The 24,231-nt window shown below is 41.8% G+C and overlaps 3 protein-coding genes across 3 annotated transcripts; all 3 read right to left on the bottom strand.

The window, feature by feature from the left end:
- Window positions 1-203: 203 nt before the first annotated feature.
- On the bottom strand, window positions 204-1,094 carry LOC311312864 (olfactory receptor 10J4-like; the record flags this gene model as incomplete). Its single annotated transcript, XM_084442871.1, has 1 exon — window positions 204-1,094. The coding sequence occupies one exon, from the start codon at window positions 1,092-1,094 to the stop codon at window positions 204-206; it is 891 nt and encodes a 296-aa protein (XP_084298997.1).
- A 9,954-nt stretch (window positions 1,095-11,048) lies between these two features.
- LOC311312866 (olfactory receptor 52K1-like) lies at window positions 11,049-12,799 on the bottom strand (the record flags this gene model as incomplete). Its single annotated transcript, XM_084442874.1, has 2 exons — window positions 11,049-11,866; window positions 12,589-12,799. The coding sequence occupies 2 exons, from the start codon at window positions 12,797-12,799 to the stop codon at window positions 11,049-11,051; spliced, it is 1,029 nt and encodes a 342-aa protein (XP_084299000.1).
- A 6,697-nt stretch (window positions 12,800-19,496) lies between these two features.
- Window positions 19,497-20,363, bottom strand: LOC311312867 (olfactory receptor 52D1-like; the record flags this gene model as incomplete). Its single annotated transcript, XM_084442875.1, has 1 exon — window positions 19,497-20,363. The coding sequence occupies one exon, from the start codon at window positions 20,361-20,363 to the stop codon at window positions 19,497-19,499; it is 867 nt and encodes a 288-aa protein (XP_084299001.1).
- Between the last annotated feature and the right edge of the window lie 3,868 nt (window positions 20,364-24,231).

The raw sequence follows: 24,231 nt of genomic DNA on the forward strand, positions 1-24,231 counted from the left end.
GCCTGTGGTGACATGCATGGCTTTCGAGAATAGATACATTTGCTATTCATGAAACCTGCATCTGCTTATATCCAACGTTCAAAAGCACCAGCAGGTTTAGCCCTGTGTCTCCTCAGGCAGATACTATCGGTTATCTTGTGGCATTTGTGCAACAAAAACAATCTAAAAGGCAAGGAAGATGGACAAGTGTAGAAAGATGCATATTAAGAGGTCATTTTCGAAGGTGACAACTTCAAAATGTGTTTTCTAATTTCAGGCAAATGAAGGCCATAAACAAGAGGATTCAAAATGGGAGGAATAACTACAAACTCCAATGACAAAATCAGAGCTATCCATGGATTCAGTTCATCAGGTTCATACCGACTTAAAGCAATATCACACAACGTGGTAATTGAATAGACAACAAATGTAACTATGTGAGGTAAACATGTTTGGAATGCTTTGCTTCTGAACTCTGAGGAGCTTTTCTGACAAACAAGTATAATTCTTAAGTAAGTATACAAAACAAAGCCCAAAGGTAGAAAAATAGTTGTGACTGTCACAAGCAGCCCTGCAATATTGTTTAGTGTGGTGTCCACACATGACAACCTAACCACAGACCAGTTAGAACAAAATACTCTTACTATTGTATTACCACACAATCGTAAACTGACAGACAGGTACAAAATAAATCCTATAGTAAAAACTGGGTAGATCCAGGCAAAGGCTATTAAATGACAGATCTTAGAAGTCACTATAGTGTGGTAATGTAATGGTTTACATATTGCAATATATCTGTCATAACCCATGATGCTTAAAATGGTGTATTCATATGATGCATAAGTATAAATTACATATATTTGTGTGAAACAAGCAGGACGAGAGATTAGATGAGTATCAGAGAGGAGATCCATCAATAATCTTGGGAAGAAACCAGCAGAGCCATACAGAGAATTGATTAACAAACATGCAATTAAGAAATACATGGGCTGATGCAGTGTTCTCTGATGAGAAATAACGAGCAATATAATAACATTTGAAAATATAATAGCAATGTATAGAACCACACTCAATAAAAAGTACAGATATCTGTATAGTCCATGGTCTTCAAACATGGTGAGTTTGAAATAGAACAGGGAAGTAACATTTGCCATGTGACCCACTGGTAGTTCTTGGGATCCTTTGAAAAATAAAACCCAGGTCAATAGCTGGTTCTGTGCTGTTTTAAGAAGAGAAAAGATGGCATATCCCAATAGCCTGTGTTAAAACCTGAGCTGATGTGGCTTAGTTGCCTTGACCAGTTGAAAATAATTGAGGCAATTCTTGAGGCAACAGAAAAAGCAACAGCAAATTCTTGCAAAAACAACCTTTTTCACAATAGTCATGTCAGAAGTAGCACTGTATAAAAACCAGTCAAGAAATTCAGTGGTTTTCCAGACATTACAGTATAAGACAGACAGCTCATCACTTCAGAATATGCAGATTCATCTGAAGCCACTCTGCTGTGAGATGAGGTCTTTTTATCCTCTTGATTTTGTCCTATGTGACTGGAGTGGATTCTCTGGTGTCCTATTGTGGGTGGATTACGTAGGTCCATTTATTTGAAAATGTACAGTACCTTGTAAGGGTGTGCCCGAATACGAATACGGTATTCGGATGAGCACAAATAGTAGCTTTTTCCCAAATAGTAAATTCGTACGAATATTGTAAAAAATATTCGGGAGGGGGTAGAACAGTCAAATACTGTATGAGCGTTCTGTCTGCTTGTTGACATGACAGGGAGAGTGAGAGAGAGACAGAGGCGCACCCACCTGCTGTCTGTCTAGACGTCTAGACAACGTGGAGAGGGAGAGAAAGTTTGGAGTGCGCTGAGGAGCCAGATAGTAGGCACGCAAGGAACGTAAGCAGCACAGAGGGCTTTTGTCCCTAATTAACTGGTTTATTGAGACAGTTATTGGATTTTGTTTTCTAGTCGTAGCCTACCTGCTGCAATAGCCTTATGTGAACTGTAGCGTTTGTTTGAGCAGAGGAGGACCGGTAGCTAGCTTGTTAGCTCAGTGTAGTATATTCATGCTAGCTATTTCAGCTATGCATGCTCAGCCTCTCACTAGCCTATATAATATCCGTCTATTTTGAAATATGAAATAATTATGAAAGTATATTTTAACAACTGGAACACAACTGATCAAATGTTTGATCCATGCCGTTCAGTTATCAGCACAACAGAGTAGTCTAGTGTAGGTCTAAGATAGGCTATGATCAAAGGACGGAATAAGGACGTCCTTATCTCAATAATAAACTATTTAAACAGATTTTCAAAATAATAAGAATAATAAGAATAATTTCACTACAATACCCTACTTACCCATGGTTTAAGCACTGTTGAAACTTGAGTAGGCTATAGGCCTACAATTAGTCATTTTCTTAGCCTAGGCTACATTTAATTTTATAATTAATTTCAATTATATTTATAGTAATACATGTTTATTGCTGGGTTTGTGAAAACCATTACTAGTAGGCTACACCACGCTGCCTGTGTCACATGGTTGCAGATAATATATTAGATATTATGACACGGGAGAAATAGAGCTACTATAGCTGTTCTAGCAAAGTTGCTAGGAGGACTTATATTTTGATTTAGAAATATGTTTTTCAGTTTCTAACTAAATGTAGAATGTCCCACAGTTAAGGGTGGTGGTGGGGTTCTGACACTTCATAGTTTGTTAAAATAAAAACATACAGGATGATGATGATGAGGAATTATACTTCATAATTAATGATAATAATAATATATATAAACAGCGAATTAGATGCGTTGAAAGCACATTAATTTCAATGCCAATTAATATCAGGGTAAAGAAATGACATTTCCCCTCAGTTTAAACAGTTTTGAACCAACTTCCGGTTTAAGCCCCGCCCACTTCCGAATACGAATCCGAATAATATATAAATAGCTGTCAAATACAAATACAAATAGTGGGCTCCCGGCACACCCCTAGTACCTTGACTGATTGCTCAACTAGATTGCATGCAGTTAAAATTAATGCAATTTGACTGTTACATCAATACAATCAAATTGTATGTGAATGTATGCAATCTCCAACTAGCTTGGGTAGACAGTGAACCTGTGCCCCACCCATGATGCATGTATAGTCATTGAATGTGTAGTTTTTTCTCGTTTAAATTTTTTATGTAGAGCTGGCATATCATATTTTTGTTTGGTCTAAAATGTTATTATTCATTTTCCATTTTGTGCCAGGGAAACAAAAACATCTTCATTAAAAAATATAAATCATTTCAACCCTTCACACTAGGTTTGTTGCGTTCCACGGAATGTTGTTATTGTCGGTTGCCATGGTAGCTTGTTTTGTCTCTTCACATTTCTACTAAAGAACGGTTCTGCTTCACTCAGTACGGTTAGACAACCGTGCCATGGGAACGGTTCCGCGAACGGTTCTGGGCCCAACCGGTCCCATGTGGAAACACCGTCGGAACGGTTACACTGCATGCTCAGAACAGTTCGGCACGACAGTGGAAATAAGGCTAATTGTTGTGACAAAATTGATTTGGCTAACCAGAACTTAGAAATCAAACCCCTGTAGGGTCGTCTGGGGCCCCCCCCCCCAAGAAGATTTTTTTGGGATTTTCACATGTAAATCAAGCATTCTGGTGCATTCTGAGAAAATAATAAAGGCAAAATGCAACATTTCCCTATTTACAAAGACAAATGGGGTGGGAGAACTGAATTTTAACTTGATTTAATTGAAAAAGCAAATTTGCAACTGTTATGTTGAATGTTATTGAACAAGCTTTTTGACTAGAATGACTATGAATAACAAACCTGACAAAACAAGTTTCTGAAGTCAAACTGCACATAACTCAAATATTTTTTTTAAAACAAGCCTTACCACTAATTAAACGGATGTCACTTGGAAAACTGTTCCATGCCATCACAGCCCTGTAATAATGTTTTTCAAAGTTTGTTCTAGGTAGTCATCTGCCCTCTGCTGGTCACTCTGGTAGTATGCGTGTGTATTTGAACAATACAGTATTTTATTGTCTTGTTGGCTTTTGGCGTTCTTCGTCTGTTGCTCTGCGTTGTGTATTTTTTGTAAGCCTTGATAAGAGTTGCAGCAAATCTAATATGGACCACGATGTGAATAGCCTTCTTGTGGTGATAATTATTGATGAAATCACCTCAACACGGGATTGGAAGCCGCAAACAATGATTTATTGGACAGAACTTAAACTTATGCAACAGTCCCTGTCTCTCCCTGTCTCTTGGCTGGCTGGAGCTGTGGGCAGAAAATCAGGCCTGAATCTTCTTCCGTACTCCCCCGCTTGGTCTAATCGGGGCTGGGCCGCCACAGGCACAGAGAGTCTACCGCATTCGCAATCAAAGTCTCAAGGTTTAGTCAAGACATTAAATAGTACTCTCTTGCTCTCTTGCTCCACCCTTCCTCCTCTCTTAAGGCCTAGTGAAGCCAGATTGGCTCCCCGGAGGGGCGCTACTTGTTCACAACTGGCCTGTCAGTCACAACCTGAAGTCTCAATCCTATGGGTTGTTGACACATAACTGGTATGTCACATAACATATATGGCATCCCCTGGGGAGACGCATCAGACACCCCGGAGAGGAGAAGGGCCCTGCTGTGGCGCCCCAAGGTGACCTCTTGACCCACGGCCCCAACCCAGCTGTCTCCTTCTATCCCTTTCCACTGAACATTCCAGACCGTTCACATGAGCACAAAAACACAAAATCAGCAACATTGACTTTAAGACTCTGCAGACTTTTACCTATATTAGAGCTTAAGCTATCTAAGCTACAGCTTAGAGCTGTTTAAGTCTTAAACATGAATTCAGGTGTATGGGTGTGAATGACCTTATGAAAGAAAACAAGCAAATTGGCTGCCAACCTTTTCTCCACAGTCATTTTAGTTTCACATGCATTTCAGCAACATTAGCCCTAGATGAGCAGCACAGTCGAGCTACCTTATTTTGTATTATTTGTAACTTCCTGAGTAGGCTTTTCAAGGCAGATGACCACAACACCCTGAGCAATAATCCAGATGACAGAGAACCAATAAGCAAACAATTTGATTTAGCAAAGATGATGGAAGAAATGGTGCACATTTTCTCACCGCAGCTACTGCTACACCCATTCTACAAACAATATCAATATGGTCGGACCAAGACAGAGTACTCTCAAGCCAGAGTCCCAATAGCTTGATTTTCTTTACTTGTTGAATGACTTCATCCTCAATGGCAAGATTTGACTTAGGATCTTGGGCTAGCTTATGCTTAGAGCCAAATATCATGGTAACCTTTTTTGATCTGTTCAGCACAAGTTTATTTACCTTAATCCTATTGTATATGATGCTAAGCTCCTTAGTCAAAACCTGGTTGAGCTCAAAACATGGGAGCGGCATAATGAAGAGTAGAATCCTCTGCGTACATTGTCAGGGATGCTTCCCTAATAGCAGATGGCAAATCATTTGTGAATATGGAATAAAGGAGCGGGCCAAGGCAGCTCCCCTGTGGAACACCGCAGTTTAAATCTACTGTTTGATAGATTTACTGTTTGATAGAGTCTCTGTGACCTGGATGACAGGTAGCTCCATTTTCACATACATGAAAATGTAATTCTGTGTACTACCCTGTTCTTTAAAAAAAATCATCCCCTGCAGTATTTAAGTTATGGTGCTGAGGTGTGGTGAAACACCAACAATTTTTATCTAACATTATTTCATTAAAGAGGGCATATGTCTTTGGCATAGGAGTCTGGTGAGGAGAGGCTTGGGGCAGTCTGGTGATGGAGAGAGCCTGGGACAGAGGCTGGTGGCTGTAGACTTTGCAGGATTGCCTGTGAATGATAAAGAATGTGAGACAACAGAATACAGTGTATGGCCTCTGACATGCTCAGAAAGAGGATACTAGTCACCCACAAACATACTGTCTCACACACTCACCTCAAAAGAAAAGGCACATGACTTGGAATGTCTAAGGCAGAGTCTGGTGAGGAGAGGCTTGGGGCAGTCTGGTGATGGAGAGAGCCTGGGACATAGGCTGGTGGTTGTAGACTTTGCAGGATTGCCTGTGAATGACAAAATGGCAAAGCAGCATCTACGACTCCTGCCACCTAAGCGGTCTCTTCTGTGCCAGCGGCCCTCTGAGCAGTCCCGCCTGTGGCTTCAGACCTTGAGCAGTCCCGCCTGTGGCTTCAGACCTTGAGCAGTCCTGCCTGCCAGTCCCGCCTGTGCTTCCGGCCACCTAGGTCAAGATCAAGTGTAGCACATTTAAAATCAACCGAAGTTGCACCAAAGTGCTTTACAGTATAAAAAAAACAGACTACAGAATACAAAATGTGCACATTCAACTACACAATCACAACAGTGCCAGGGATGTATGGCTTAATAAGCCTCAGAAAGCCAATGAAAACAAGTATTCAGCCATGACTTAAATCTCTCTAGGGTCTGGGCAGACCGAATTTGCAGTGGCAGACTGTTCCATAGCTTTGGCGCAGCCACTGTAAAAGCTTGGCCAATTATGTTTATTGTTTACTTGTTTTACACTACTCTTACTGCATAGTTCATTGCATGGCCATTGGCCAATCTAAGTGACCTAAGTGGTTTTGCACTTGATTTGTGTGCTGAATGTTGTTTTGCAGTTCATCCATACTTTATCTTGATAGATAATGTGGAAAAATAAATATAAACATCAAACTACAATCTTCTGTAGAATGCTTTATCTTTATATTACATCAAAAGTAGATGTTTGAATACTGCAGGTTTGGAGCCTCCTAGTGGACAAACAGTTAATGTCAATTTAAAAGTGCTCAGTGCCTATGTTACTGTCTGTTGGAAGTGAAAAATGACTTAAAGGGAGAGCAGGTGGTGAGAAAAGGAGAAAATACTGAATGACATCACAATAGTGTAATCCTAATGTTAATTTAAAATGAGATATTCCTCTAAATCTGGCTAAAAAAACAAATATGTATTTTTTTTATTCCCCGCGGCATCCAAGGGGCCCCAAACCAATATCCTGCTTAGGGCCTCCAGATGGACAGGGCCGGCACTGCCCCTGTGCTGCCCCTGGCTTGTTCCCAGGCCGCCCGCCTGGGACCCCCTGTGTTGTCCGTGGTCAGCCCTCAGGCTGTCTGGGATTTGGCCCTTGGGGGCAGGGTACTTTTTGACCCCTGCTCACGGCCTGGAACCTTACCTTACCTATTCCCCCACTCATGCCCCCTGGATAGCACCTCTCTTCCTAGTGACTGACCCTGCACTCCCCCCAGAGACTTTTGCACACTTGTCACCTTGTAATGCTTTGTCACTGTTGTATGATTGTTGCTTCCTGTTGTGTATTGTCGTGTTTGTTGTCTTCCCTGTGTTTTGTTTGTATCTTCCCAGCCTCAGCTCTAGACCCTTGTCCCCCCACAGTCCCGCTCCCCTCTCTAGTTCCCGGTCCCTATGGTTCTTGTCACCTTTAGTCTCCCAGTCCCCTCAGACCAGTTCTCTGGTCCCCTCTCGCTCCCCCTTCTGGTTTCCCCTAGTTTCTTGTCCAGTCCCATTCCCATTTCCCAGCCTTGGTCCCCTTGTTTCCTAGTTCCCTCTGTCCTTGGTATCTTGTTCGGAATCCCTTCATGTCCTTGTCTGGGTGATTGTCTGCACCTGCGTCTTGTTATGTATTGTTGCTCCTCTGCACGTCATTCCTTGATTGTTCTCCCTGTGTATTTAAGCCCTCATGTTTCCGTTCTTCTCTGTTGGTACATTGTCTATGTTGGTGTGTTTGCTCCCTGTGTTCCTGTTCTTCATTTTTTTATATTCAAACTTTTATTCATTATATATTCAATATATTCTCTCTCTCTCTCTCTCTCTCTATATATATATATATATATAATATTCAGCCAGCACTGCCTGACTGCTGTTGGCCTTTTTGATCCACCCTAAAATTCTAACATTAGGATAGTATAGCTCTCAGAGAGGGAGGGTGTTTAGGGTTGTGGTTAGTATAGTACAGCTCTAAGAGAGGGAGGTGGGTTAGGGTTGTGGTTAGTATAGTACAGCTCTAAGAGAGGGAGGGGGGTTAGGGTTAGTATAGTACAGCGTTCAGAGAGGAAGAGAGGCTAGGGTTATAGTATAGCTTTCAGAGAGGGAGGTGAGTTAGCGTTAGTATAGTACAGCTCTCAGAGGGGGAGGTGGGTTAAGGTTAGTATAGGCTATATACAGTATAATGTGGGGCAGCATGTAGCTCGGGAGGTAGAGTGGCCAGCTGAAGTTCGATCCCAGCTCCTGGCATTGTGCATTGGGCACTTGAGCAAGACACTGAACCACAAAATTGCTCATGTGTGGCACGGTGGCGCAGTACTGTACCTAGTACTGTCGCCCTACAGCAAGAAGGTCTCTGGGCCTTTCTGTGTGGAGTTGGCATGTTCTCCCCATGTTTGCAAGGGTTTCCTCCCAATATGGAAAACATGTAGATGAACAGATGCTCTTCAGTCCGATCCCAGACCATGACTTGGAATGAGCACTTGGACTTGGTCCCCGGGAGCCATGAATGAGGGCTGCCCACTGCTCCTAGTTGCCCCTGGAGGAGTACAGCCTGGATGGGAGAAATGCAGGGAACAATTTCCACTGGCAACGTGTGTTTGTGTGTGTCACTTGTGGCCAAATAAAGACCCCTCGAGGTCCAGTAATTTAAGATTAAAAAAAAAGAATAAAATTTCTTATGAAAAAAAATAGACCATAGCATGAAAAAATATAAGAGTCAAAATCTATATTTTTTCATATTCAAACAGATGTACTGTAGGTGCTTTCGATATACATAACATGGGCACATTTTAATTCCCCACAAAATGGACATAGGCCTGAATGTAACATATGGTTTATAACAAGATGTCTTATGAGGATCATAATATTTATATTCTATGCCTATGGAGATATATGTGACCGCCGCTGGTAATTTGGTCCTCAACTAGGCATTTTCATTTTTCAGTTTATTACAGATTATGAAAGTGCACATTGTAAGCTTTCAAATGAGGTCTCATACATTGAAATCTGAACATAATTGAAGAAGATATGCTTATTTGAATGCTAGTACTGCCAAATCAACTTAGCTGAGAAATCTCCCTCCAAAGTTCTCCAACATTTTCACACCTCTGACTGCCAGGTAATGGGCGTGAACAATAGCCTGGTAACCGCACCCCCAGCCACTCCCCCACTGGACGATCTGTCATTATCTGTCAGAGTGGCTGTCAACTTGGGGTATTAACTGAGAGTGGCAGCCAAGTGGGGTGCTCTCTCACTGATGACCCCACACTCTTTGAGTCAGTATTAATCTTGTGTTGTGAATGCAGTTAAGAACAATATAAGATGAAGTTCAAATTTAACGTTCTTTATTGTCACATACATGATATAAAGTACAAGCATAAGTAGTTAAGTGTACAAAAAAAGGCAACAGTCTAAGTGTTAAAGTGTACAGTCAGTTGTCTGTTTTATAGACAAGGTGCATAGTGTTCATTGTGATCAAGTGTACAACAAAGTAATAACAGTCCCCAGCTCAATACTCAAGGTAATAACAACAGTACTCAGCTCAGTATTCAATATTCTGACAATGCAGTCTGTGCAAGTGTGGGCAAGTCTGTGCAAGAGAACAAGCAACGCTTCAGTATACAAACAGAAAAAGGCTGTGGCCTTTCTCCTGCAGTGCTGTCCGTCCTGATGATCTGCAGTGAATCTACAAGCGGACAGTCTTGTTCTGAGCTGCTGTGGAGTTTGGCGGGGGACATGTGACGTCTTGTCCCTCATCAGAACAGAACTCTCTGATCTTGTCAAAGAGATACGTCTGTCTGGCCATGTCCAGTCCGGGTGGGGCTTGCACAAGAAGACCTTCTCTGGGGGGCAGGACATCAGGCTTGCGCAGCAGCTGAAACTCGACTGCCGGTGCATCACGGTGTTCTCTGGCCACAACCATGCCAGGTCTCTCAGCATCAAAACTGCAATAGAATAGAAGGAGGAAAGTACATTAAACTATTGCCCACAGTACTGGCACTCCATATAGATAAAATAGTACCAGAATGTGTTGATTAAATAGACTAGCTGGCTAGTTTAGGAACAAAGGGCTAGCTCACTAGCTAGCATGTTAGCTAACGTTAGCTAGCTAGCCTTTGTTAGTTAGTGCTAGTGCCTTTGTTATGCTAGCTAGACTTAGTCACTTAGAAAGGAGCTACTGCTAAACGACTAACGTTAATGTAATGTAAACAGCACAGATAGTATAAAGATCAGCTTACCCCAAAGCAAAGCAGAATGTTTGGCAGTGGTGTGAATCTGGTACGTCGTTCTGGTACGTCGTACTCGCTTGGTAGCAACATGCTTTGCTGATACAGTCATCTCTGTATCACAGGTCATCAAGAATACAACTCCGTGTACGAACGAGTCCTGCTCTGCTGGAGTTTTAGCTACTCTTAAAACTCTTTCCATGTCCTGGATGCCATCCCCGTCTTCTCTTTAGCAAAAGCTGTAGCATCCATGGTTAAACTTGGGACTGAATGTAAACAAAGCTGGCGTGTTGGGGAAGGGTGGGGGGGGGAGAACCCGGAAGCAATAGCCAATGAAAACAAATCATGCTAATCGATCTGCCCGCCCCCAAACCCGACTCGAAATCAGCTAAAAACAAGCTTAGTTTGCAGACTAATTATACGTATTTCGTGAACCTAAAACTGTTGTCTGTTATAGTAAGTGGGTTCTTCACAACTTCAACTTTGGTAATACAAAATAAAACAAAAAACAAAAAAAAACGTTTTTTAATTTATTTTGCCCTCTAGCGCATTTCGGGGTTTGCCGAGTTGCGGACCAAATCACCAGCCGCTGTCACATATATAAAAATAGCTGCTGTGCTATTTATGAGATTTGCTTACTGTACAGCTAACGTACATTCAAGAGCACCAGCAAGTTTAGCCCTGTGTCTCCTCAGGCAGATACTATCGGTTATCTTGTGGCATTTGTGCAAAAAGTAATAATCTAAAAAGCAAGGAAGATGGGTGAGGACAATGGACAAGTGTACAAAGATGCATATTAAGAGGTCATTTTCGAAGGTGACAACAACTTCAAAATGTGTTTTCTAATTTCAGGCAAATGAAGGCCATAAATGAGAGGATTCAAAATGGGAGGAATAACTAAAAACTCCAATGACAAAATCAGAGCTATCCATGGATTCAGTTCATCAGGTTCATACCGACTTAAAGCAATATCACACAACGTGGTAATTGAATAGACAACAAATGTAACTATATGAGGTAAACATGTTTGGAATGCTTTGCTTCTGAACTCTGAGGAGCTTTTCTGACAAACAAGTATAATTCTTAAGTAAGTATACAAAACAAAGCCCAAAGATAGAAAAACAGTTGTGACTGTCACAAACAGCCCCATAATATTGTTTAGTGTGTTGTCCACACATGACAACCTAACCACAGACCAGTTAGAACAAAATACTCTTATTATAGTATTACCACACAATCGTAAACTGACAGACAGGTACCTAATACACATACATCCAATAGTAAAAACCGGGTAGATCCAGGCAAAGGCTATTAAATGACAGATCTTTGAAGTCACTCTGGTGTGGTAATGTAATGGTTTACATATTGCAATATATCTGTCATAACCCATGATGGTTAAAATGTTGAATTCATATGATGCATAAGTATAAATGACATATATTTGTGTGAAACAAGCAGGACGAGAGATAAGATGAGTGTCAGAGAGGAGATCCATCAATAATCTTGGGAAGAAACCAGAAGAGCCATACAGAGAATTGATTAACAGACATGCAATTAAGAAATACATGGGCTGATGCAGTGTTCTCTGATGAGAAATTACTAGCAATATAATAACTTGAAAATATAATAGCAATGTATAGAACCACACTCAATAAAAAGTACAGATATCTGTATAGTCCATGGTCCTCAAACATGGTGAGGTCGAAATAGAACAGGGAAGTAACATTTGCCATGTGACCCACTGGTAGTTCTTGGGATCCTTTGAAAAATAAAACCCAGGTCAATAGCTGGTTCTGTGCTGAGAAAAGAGAAAAGTGCCAATAGCCTGTGTTAAAAACTGAGCTGATGTGTTGAAAATAATTGAGGCAATTAAAACTACAAATTTGTGGAAAAACAACCTTATTCACAATATTGCCAACTCATACTTGAAAAATCATCAAAACTGAACATCTATCCCATCTTCGGGCCCTCTTCGAGCGGCTCAGCCGTCACGGGCTGATCGTCAACCAAGCCAAGTGCCTGTTCGGCTTGACCACCATCGACTTCCTCAAGCATTTGTCACCAAAAACAAGGCAGCCCGCCTCCCATCGAAAGTTGGACGCCGTCATGGCATTCCCACACCTACTCTAGTCCAGTCCCTGCAGGAGTTCCTTTGGTTACTTTCTACCGCCACTATATCCCACCATGCGGCCCCATGCACACTGCCAGTGCTCCAAAGTGCACCGCTACACACCAAAGCCCACCTAGCTCAGTTACCAGTGCCCACTGCCCCGATGGCTTCACTTACCTCCTTGCCATACTGGACAGGACAACTCGATGGCCGCAAGCCACCCCACTGTCGTTGACATTGTCCACTGAGGTGGCCCAGGCATTTATCCTCTCACTCTGGAACGCAGTCACAGAGTGCCTGGGAGTGAAGCTCCACGGCGCCACCACATACCACTCGCAGGCCAACGGGTTTTGTAAGCTGTTCCATTGCTCCATGAAAGCTGCCCTTCGGGCAAGCCCCAAGGACCGCGACTGGATCAGCAAGCTCCCGTGGGTCATGCAGCCACTAAGGAGAACCTCCAGACTTCGTCCATCAAGCTGGGTTACGGCCAACCACTGTGGGTCCCAGGGGATTTCATCAGCCCCCAACAGCACTGCTCCCTGGTCTGCCACTGATCAACGAACCAAACTCCTGGACAGTCCTCACCTCGCAACACAGCCTCCCACCCACAAGTCTACAGTCGGCTAAGTACGTTTTCACCCACCACAACGCCCACCGTGGACCGCTGCAACGATGGCCTGTACCGCATCCTGGAACCCAAGGACAAAACACTTTGTGGTGGATGGGGTAAATTCTGGGGGGTACCTAGTGGACTGTTTGAGTTTGCCGTCCACACACGTTTTACGTCGATGTGTTTCCAGTTCCGGAAGTGTGTTTGCTGGTGAAAGTAAATACACAAGTCATGTAAAAGAGTGGTGATTCTTCTTCAGAGAACTACACAAAGCAACCTATAATATAACCTTCTTTCACATGACAAATATTATTGGAAAAATAACAATTTCACTGTTGTCTTTAATGTAGCCATGGATGATTTTAGTTAATCTTTTATGAAATCCTTTCTGAGTGGAGCAATATAGAAAATGTGTCAATTTTTGAGTGCAGTTTGTCCCATGTCCCACTTCAATTTGGTGAACATCTCTGGGTTGTAAATCGATATTAGTTGTAATACTAGAAATGGTGCCAGAGACCTCGGCCCCTGCATGTATTTTGTGGCTCTGCGTGCCAAAATTGAATGGGAGTTTCATGAAAAGCGGTCTGGTAGTTTTTGCATAATCCTTGTCCAAAAAATGAATGGAGGTGAATGACAGGCCAGGCCGTGTTTAGACAGCTCTTGGACCCGCCTCGCGATTTGGATCCTCTCCAGAATATAATGGTTTCCTAGTTGACCCTTGTTACACCACTCCACCGATTTTCATGAAAATAAGTGTGGTAGTTTTAGTGTAAACCTGGTCTAAAAAATGAATGAAGGTGAATGGCTGGCTGTGTTTGGGTGACTTTTCCGTTATTCGGATCTGCTCCAAAATGGAATGGCTTAAGTTACTCTTCCCCCGAGTTTCGTGAAAATTGGTCCAGTAGTTTTTGCGTAATCCTGTTGACATACGGATGGACAAATGGAGGTACATACTGTATGTTAGTGTTGTAGTCAAGACCACCTATCCCAAGACCAAGTCACGACCAAGACCAGAGTATATTGAGACCAAGACAAGACCAAGACTTTTAGGGTTTGAGACTGAGTCAAGACCAAGACCAAAGCAGGGCGAGATCGAGTCAAGACCAAGACCAGGCTTTTGGTGACCCAAAAATATTTTGCTTGTGGCAAAACACTCCCAGCACAACCAACAGACCACATACTCTTCTTTACAAAATGAAGAACACACACACACACAGTACCGCCTATTGGCTAAGAGTGTCCTATGGCCTCACAATAAGGCTATGGCGGCCGTAAGAATAGCCGCGCCTGCTATTCTTACAATGCTGCATCTTGATTTGGAAAATTGTGCTTTCAAAACTGAACCAACTCCACCCCTACCAGTAATCTAAATATAAGGTGTTTATGGCTAAAATGCTTTAAATAAGTAGGTTAGGCTACTTCCAGCTACCGTAAGAATATAATACATGAATTACTAGCTCTGATAACACCTTGTGGCCAGATGTTTCATGACAACATGAACACTGCAGGGGGATTTACTGTATGGTGCGATGGAATTGAGAAGACCTAATGATACAGGAGGGCACCATACAGAAGCAGCTTAGCTAACGTAACGTTACCTTTCTTTATGCTTCCTTTCTAAATGACAAAAAAAAAGTTGGACGTGGTAAGTAGTCTCTGTAAGTGTAGCATCAAAGTATTTACAGTACACACTGCCGTGTGTTTTTCTTAGTGTACGTTTGCACGAAAATTCCTCGTGATTTACAAAGTAAAATTTTATAATGGATGAATTAGCCGACATCCTTAGAAGTAGACAACACCACCTGTCTCCCTCAGTCACTTTATTAGACTGAATATGGGAGTTTTACATCCAATCACAGTAATGATGTTAACAAATAAATTAGTCAATGCAGGCATTCCCACAGTTGTGGTCTTGACCGGTCTTGAAATAAAACCCAGAGTCGTCTGTGTCCAAGCCTGAGACAAGACTGTGTGAAAATGCGGTCGAAATGCGGTCGACTGAGACCTTCAAAAAGTGGTTTCGAGACCGGTTTCAAAACCAAGACCGGTCTCAAGTACTACAACACTACTGTATTCCACCAAAAACCTAATCTCTTGCCCTGGTGAGAACAAACTATTGATCAATTAATTATGTTAACAATACTATGACATCCTTTCGTTTGAGCTTCTGATCTTATTTTGTACATTTCTCAAATCTAGGCATTGTATCTCTGGTATATATCAAGTAAGACAAAATCATTGCTTTATCTGTAACTTGTATTTGAAAACAAAACAACAGTTAAAGAGCACACACTTCTATAAAAAAGTACACATTCAGTACACAAAAGCAAGTGAGTCTGCTGAAGAGGTGTGTATTCACTATTGACATAATCAACATGTGATATGTTTGGACTTGATAGACATACATTAATACACTATATACAGATGGCATAACTGTACTTTTTGGACATAGTTGAAGTCATATGGACATGTTTGCTTAAAGGTATAATATGTAGTATGTGGATTATTTCCCCCATCTAGTGTCTAAAGATAAGAACTGCAACAACACAAAGTATTGGTTGCCAAAATGCCAGAGAATGCTGTTTCAGTCATACTGTGCAACCTGGTCTCACGTGGCAGATGTCAGAATTTGATGTTTGTCCATCGCCTCCAAACGTCATTTTTAGACGGCATCATACAACTCCAAATGTCATTTCTAGGGATGCGCATCGAAAACCGGTTCTTGTTGAGAACCGGTTCCCAATGAATCGATTCCTTGGAATCGTTGGCCAAAATCCTTAACGATTCCGCTATCATGATTCAGCTAACGTCCAGAGTCCCTCTCTATTGTATTAGTGCCATTTGTTTAATTGTGTAAACCAGCTTTCACTATATGAATAATCTCCATTTCCATCCATGTAATTTAGATGATGCCATTCAGAGTCAGGCTGGTGGCAGTCGGTCTGGGTCAGAGGCTACTTCTTGTAGAAGTAGTAGAATGGTTAATTCTCCATACAGTTGATGGTTGCAGACCTACTCAGTTCCATTTGGACTTCACTTGATTGTATTTGTTGTCAGTTGCCGCTGCTAGTTTTATTTTTGTCAGCTCAGCTCATATACCCTTTTTAAATGGAAGGAGCATTGTAATTTCTACTAGTAACATGTTAGACTGTCATTGGATTTAAAATTCAACAGAATAATTCATGTTTTATTTATATTTTTCTATAGAAAAAATACTGATTTGTTTGTCAGTTTTATTTTTAGTTCAAGGAGAATACACCTAAAAAATAGCACTGTAATTGGCATGTTCAAAATATATATAAAAGAAAATGTATGTTAATAAACCTGTTTGTACTCTTTTGCCCAATGAGAATCGATAAGAGAATCGATAAGGAATCGGGTCGATTAGCAGAATCGACAATGGAATCAGAATCGCTAAAATCTTATCAATATCCATCCCTAGTCATTTCTAAACGGCATCATACAAATGATGCAAATAACGTATATTGAGCATTGAGCAATTCCCCTGCGTGCGTGCCCGCGCAGGGGTATTGCGATATGCGGAGCGCGCCCACTAAGCGCCGTCCGAGTAGCTCCACTCCTGGGTCCAGTTTCGTAAATTTGCCTGATCCCTGTGTCCACGTTAGAACACGAGCTATAAGAACAGTAGCTAATTCTAGCTAATAATAATGACAGTAAGAATGTGAGCTAGTTGGCTAGCTAGTAGTCTTGTTTGCTAGTTGCTTGTAAAACGTTGTTGTTGTTTGCTAGTTTCGCCAGCTAGTTTTGCACTCTGTGTTGTCTCACCAAAGTTGTATGTTGTCTCACCAAAGTTGTTTGACCCACCCAACCCACACCCAAAAGCGCTCGCAAATTCATACCCCTCTTCCATCACGTGTTCTAATGTGAACAACCAACCACAAAACTCTGACAACAACCAATCAAAAACTTAGGCATATCCCACGTCGTCTGCTGATGTTTATAACTGTATGATGCCGTCAAGAAATGATGTTTGGAGGCAATGGACAAATGTCAAATTCTGACGTCTGCCGGGGGAGACCAGGCTGTACTGTGATAAGATCTTCACTCCGAGAGGAACATAACGTTACACTAATCAGTAATTACAATCAAGTATTTCAGAGTGCCATGTAATAAGTTACATTAGATGCTGTAGTGTGGAGATAACGTTAGGTCTGGCTTTGCAGATTCCAAGAAAGATAACGATAGCTAGTTAGCTAGCTTACCGGTCTAGTAGAAAAGTAGTATGTCACCATGCGACTTTATCCCATGAAACTCCATAAACTCCGTCCAACGAGCATGTTAAGTATTATATTTTGATAGCGCCCTTACTCATTGTATTACGGTACGGTCGTTGTTCTGATGTGACGTCACTACGTTCTCAGCGAAGTAGTGCGCCAGTTTTTGATTGCTGAACTTGGTAGCAGAATCATTCTGTATGTTCGCACGAATAAAGAGACGCCTATCTCTATGTACAAGTTTGTTTATCTTTCCTATGCACAGAAGAAGACTGCGCATCCCAACTTTACAGAGCAAAGGCTGGCCCGATATTCATCCGACTTTTGCTCCTTCTTTGGTCACTGAGCTTTTGAGATTCATATTGCACGGTTCGCCGGGGCTCAGGCGGAGAAGCAGGATGACAAAACTCGACCATTTTACCAAACGTTTAGCTGAAAAGAGTGAGCGGAAGTGGACGGAAAAGCTGCCGTTTTATAGTCGCACACACACTTGATGCTAACCAACATCTATAATGCTGCTAATTCATGGAAGTATAACGTTTGCTGGCTACTGCTAATCTCACAGTGGTGAAGCTAGAATAGTACCTGCCAACCCAGCGCGCAGTACCAACGCTGTAATACTATTGGCTGGTATGATATCAACAGAGTGTCATTGTCGGGCCGTCAAAATTTCATAATGTAATAATTTCAGACAAAATATCATTTTTTATGGAAAAGCAATAATTTTACTCTGCAGCCTTCGAAAAGCCCTATGGATGTATTATTTTTGAAAAAATGTTTATTTTAATCCTAACATATTATACCTTTAAACAAGCAAATAAATAAAATGTATGTATATCTATCTAAAGCTCATTTGACTCCTCATTGTAATGAAGAGGGAAAAAGTCAATACACTATAGACAGATGGCAAACTGTATACTACATTGAGCTGTCTGTACAGTTATGGCTGAAGTATAGTGGCCACTGTTTATTGCTCATGAGAAGATAAGAAAGGCACTGAGCATACATGAATACATAGGATTGTTTTTTAATCCAAATCCTTATTAATATATAAAATAAGATATGTTTCTTTGTTGTGAGATTTTCCACTTGAACAGACACCATCAAATTATCTGCAACAGACACTGGTGCGCGTCTGCATATGTTGCCTCCTCAATTTTATAGGCCACCTCAAACGTTAGCTGCAGGCTCTTCAGGTGGGAATGCTCCTCTTCTGTGTACACAAAAAACACACTCCATTGGGGCAAGCAGGTAACATTCAAGTGGTAGAAGTGGGTAAAGTGGTGCAAATTTCAATGGGATTCGAACCGGGAATCTTGGATTCCACTTTTCTCTCATATAAATGTGACAGGTAGGGCATAAGCCTCTCCTAACCAGTGCTCCCTACTGGGTCCTAGAGCCCTACCGGTCACATAAATGTATATGGAAATAAAAGTATAAGGTTTTTAAAATAATTTATTACATACAGTACATCAACATTTAAAAACGTTGGTGATGGAGGATAAGGCCATAAAAATCTCTCCTTTTCCCTCTCTTTTGATCTGTTTAAGTAGTAATCTGTAGACCAAGATTTTTTTTCTCTTCATTACAATGAGGAGTCAAATGAGCTCTAGATATCAACTTTATTTTTTTTACTGTTTAAGCAAACATCTTTCTATGCATGTAAAACAAAATAATATCCGATTCTCATTCACTATTAGAAAAAAGTAGGCGTATATTTTATTAGCCTGGATCCTGTGGTAAGATAATACATATAAACTGAGGAGTGATTTTAACCATTTAAACTGAGTTATACCAACAAAATGCATTAATGCGCGGAGGCCTGTGGTCTCTGAGCACCCTTTCTAGTTCCGAAATATTTCAGAATCTTTAACTTCACGGCTTGTCACACATACTGTTGCCATTGACATAAAACATACTTCTGAATAGAAATGTACTTCTATATTTGCAGCCCATCAAATGCAATTACATTCTGTTTAGCCCAGATCCCCTTCATGATTGTTGAGACGTCTGGAAAAGTGATATTGTGAGGTTGAAAAAACAACAGAGAAGTTTTATGTCCCATTCATCATCAAGATGTTTACATCTCAGGTAAATTCCTATAGCTTTTGAACAACTCAGGTTCAGACTACCTGCTGGCGTCTCATCTTCAATAACTCAACTGAGAGATGAGGTCCTTGTCTCGTCCTGTGTGATTTTGTGGAATTAAGAATTAAAGACACAATTACATAGAATTGTGATACATGGGGTGTGGGACCCTTCATACATAGCCCCTACAGATTCTCTGTTTCACCAATAACCGTTCACACATAGACTCAGTATTTTCTTTCTAACTTTACTCAGTTTGAAGCCATAAATTAGGGGGTTTAGAATTGGAGGAACTAACAGAAATACTATAGCCATGAAGTTGTGAAGGCTCTGTGGTAAATATCTTGAACCGTATCGTGTGTACATAACATCAAAAGTTGAAACAAGTGTGACGTTGAGCAATGAGAGTAAATGGGGCAGGCAGGTTTGCATGAACTTCCCCCGGCCTTCTAGAGATGTTAAACACGATCTGATCAGATATACATATGAACACACAATAAAAATGACATGTCCTAAACAATACATTATGACAATATATCCAACTACATTGTTTATGGTTATGGAAGAGCAGGAAAGTTTAACAATAGACCAATTTTCACAGTAAAGTTTCTGTATATGAGAGCCACATAATCTTAGTCTGGATGTTAATGCTATCAGCACAGACATGCAGATAAATGGACTGAGCCAACAGAAAGAGACTAAAAGAGCGACCTTTTGCTTAGTCATAACAGAGTGATACTCCAGTGGTCTACATATTGCCACATACCTGTCATATGCCATCATTGTTAGAATAGAAAGGCCAGTGCATAGAGAGGAATATATCACAAAAGCCTGAATTAGACATCCTGCATAGGAGATGCTGTGATGATGAGACAGTAGATCCAGCAGGAACTTGGGGTAGAAGCCTGATGTCCCAAAAAGTCCATTGATGAACAAATTGCACAGGAGAATGTACATTGGCTCATGGAGATTTTCATCCAAGGTGATGGTCAAAATGAGGGCAACATTTATCAGAATAATCACACAGTAACACAGTAAATTGTTTTCAAAACTACAAGAAATTGCCATTACGATAGTGTATCTTTTCATATAAAGCTATATTAAACCCACTATTACATTACATCTTGAGACAAGCAAACAGGTTGTTAATGAAGTAAATCATCAAGTTGTCTACCATAGCTAAAGCCTTTGAGAAACCATGTGGTGTTAAATGTTTACCCTATGCTGTATACAGTGTAGTTTCATCTAATGTTCTATTCCCTGTTCAGTGTGTTTTATACTTTCATCAACTAGCTAAACACACCAGCTAGTTCTCCTGGGAAATCAGTGTCCAATCAGTAGAGAAGCGATCTGAATTGAACTCTTCTCCAATGAACTGTGACAAAGAACAGACTCCAGAATGTTTATATTCCTTTTTGTTGTATATTGTTGTATGTATATATTCCTTGTTCTCTGTTATGTTTATTCACTACTATGTACTGTATATTCATTCATTCATTCAAGCCTTTATTTATTCTCAGAAATATGAATGAAAATCTTACTTGGTTTCAGTTAGATTTCAAAGAACACGCGAGTGGTCGGTCAAGCTGGGTTCAAACAAAGACGATAGTTTTATTCTGATGTTACGATTTGCAAACCTGACTCTGAACAGAAAGTGTTTCCCAGCTCAGAATAAATGAATGGGATGAGGGAGTGTAGTCTTATGTTCGTGGGAAAGGAAGTGATGTCAATCAGGACAAACAGGACAGGGAAGTGATGTCACACAGAAACAAATGGTAGTTGTCTATGAGAATGGACTGAAAGATAGTTTCACACAAGTTGTAAAATAATTAACTGAAGAAGAACAGTCAGGTAGGAAAACAGAAAAGAACAAATGGTGTGGGTAACACATTGGTGAGACTAAAATTTAATTAACAGAAAGACAATGAAGTTACCCTCATTTCCAATGCCGCCGAGATTACAAACATTGCATTTCCACTGCATTTCCAACCTTTGTTGGACAAATAATTTCCCACTGCTGAAACACCCAAACTTCCACCTACAGGGATTATCTAAGTTCAAATCTATCTTTATTTATCATACATAGCTACATGTACTGTATGGAGCCTTGGCCTAAAGATACATGTACCTTGTACAATTAAAGGTCACAGAGAAGTTGATACTACTACTCTTCATACATGTCACCACATACTATGTTTTTGTTAGAATACGTTTCAAAGGCATACAGTATGACATCATGGGGGAGGCGAGGCAGACACCTTCTTGTGGTGCCCCCGTCAGTAGCTGCGACTAACCACCGTAAGCGAAGCAAAGTCTGCCAACTGAGGGCCACCACCCGGGCTGGTATTCGGCTGCCACAGGTGGGGAGGGCAGCCGGCGGAGTTTGCTCTGCCAGCTCCCAACCCAGAATTCTGCAGCTGAACACTGAAGGGCTCACCCCCAGTAAAATCAACGTCATCGAGCACCTAGCCTGCACTACCAAGGCCATCATCATCCTCCTCCAGGAGACCCACTGCGTAACAGCAGACCAGCTAGTTCTACCAACTTTCGCTCTAGCTGGGTCTATCCTAAGCAGGAAACATGGCCTTGCTACGTTCGTCCATCAAAGGTTGAACTGGACTCTAGTCGACCATCTGATCTCCCAGTGAGAAAACCTGGCTGCTTGGGCAGCTAACAAGAGCCTGGCCCTGTTGTATGATCCCAATGGGCACAGCTAGCTTTGTCTCAGGTGGCTGGAAAACTGGGATGAATCCTGATTTGGCATTCACAAACGAGTTGATAACCGGCCCCCTGATAGACGCTTGCTAAGAAAGTTACCGCAATCCCAACATCGACTATCGCTGATTACCTTGCCTTAACTTGTGGACCTCATCCCGATTGAGCCGGTGAAGCGATGGAACTTCCGAAAGGCCAACTGGAAATGCTACCGCCTTCTTACACGTAGATCCACGAGGTGCCTTCCAGCACCTAACACCAACAACGTGGACGAGGCGTGAAAGCGGCCAAAAAATCCATCCCACGTGGACGACGCAATAGTTACAAACCGTGTAGGGATGTGGAGTGTGAGAGTTTCTACTGTGCTTTCCTCTGCCCCCCCACCCCCCACAGGAGCTGAGTCAGACAGACTTGCCTCAGCCCTGCTGTCTCTTCCTGCTTACGCCAACTCAAGATCCCCAAAATCTGGAGAAGAGCCCTAGTTGTCGCGATCCCTAAGCCGAACAAGCCTGAAGGTGAACCAAGGAGTTACCGCCACATCTCTCTGTTATGTATCCCCTTCAAGATCCTCAAGCATCTCATCTACGCCCGTGTAGTGGTGTAGGACATGACGCCGTTCTACTGACCATTGTCTACTGACGACAACACAGTTCTACTGACCATTGTCTACTGACCACAAAACAGTTCTATTGATATTGTGGGACACTCTCCCTCAGGTTGGAATGTGGGATGTTGATAAGAGATGCTCAGAAACACACTCTGTGCTCCCCCATCCCCCTGCGACAGGCCAGGCATATTCCACATCCACAGACACTCACAGTGAGACAAAGGAAATTCCATTCTTTGCCTTGTTTCTTTAATAAAGTGAAATTGCTACATCTCCACCATGTGATGCAAACACCATGTGAATAAGCCCGATGAACCAAGTTATTGGGTGATGCACTGTATTTGTAATGCAACTTTACTGTGTGTTATAAATAACTGATTCTATGCTGCTAAGTCTACCGTAGTCAAGTTTGGTATCCATCTTTGGCTAAAATCATGAATCAGTTGACTATGCATGTTGTGGAAATGTTGAATGTTGAAACCATAACAAAGATATGTGATGATTTCTAGACCCCTGAGCTCAGCTTTCATAGCTTGGCTGCTCTGTTTTACGATGGTAGCAGGGGCCACTGGATCACCAATCGGGTTCCTGTCTATGCCCACAGGACACACCTCCCCTCTGCTTCTTTAAAAGGGATCATACTCGTCCTCTCGTTCTCGTGCACTCTCGTGATTTCTCTTGTAACCCTCAACTGCCAGGGTCCGTGTTTCTCCAAGTAACATGTGACCCAGGATCCAAGCTGCCGGTTGATAAAATCAGTCTGTATCCATACTGGACTGCTACCTAAGATCTCTGAGTCGACACAGGGGCTTAGGAAAGTACTCTTCAACGATCCACCTCTGGCAAGAGCAGAGGTTTTGAATGAGATATTTGCAACTTGTGAACTCTGAAACTGAACTTTGAACTACGCGAACATCAACTTCGCGCAGCAACGCTACTATCACTGTTTCAACGGGAGCGCAGGCGCACTGCCCCCTTCATCAAACCGAGCGACCATCAGTCACGTGCCTCCTCCATGCTTTGAGCCAGACAACACCGCCCGGACAACGCGCTTCACACACCACTGTAAGGTTGACATCCATGCATTCTCGTTGATGTGGGGTGATGCCAAAGTGTTGTTTAAGCTTAGAAGATTTAGGATAGGCTGTGATAATCTATGACATCATTCTTTTCATTTCTGCTGTGTTTTCATATTGCCACATGTGTTTTTCCATCTATTATTGAATTGTGTTATAATATTATTTTGATAATTGATTAGTATTATTTCAATAAATATTATTAACCTTTGACCACGTCCGAGCGTCATCACATTATCTTAGGTCACTTGATTGAGTCAAGAACTCCTCCTACAGACTAAGATTGATGAATAAATTAGACTATTGATAAAGGTTATCTTGTTTCCCTGTACAAAACAGAGTGGTGCCCCATATATGAAGTCGAGACACCCTTTTGTGCCTGCCACATGGGATCTCCTGCAGCAATGCAGAGATCTTAACATCAGCGAGACAGGATGGGCGGACTACATCTGGGGTGCAAAGTGGGAGGAGAACACCTCCAGACTCTGTAATTTCATCCCGGCCGCTGGCCCTTCCCCTCCCGGGATGGATACCCAGA

This window comes from Borostomias antarcticus (genome assembly GCF_949987555.1).
Source record: "Borostomias antarcticus genome assembly, chromosome: 9".
In the NCBI taxonomy this organism is placed as follows: domain Eukaryota; kingdom Metazoa; phylum Chordata; class Actinopteri; order Stomiiformes; family Stomiidae; genus Borostomias; species Borostomias antarcticus.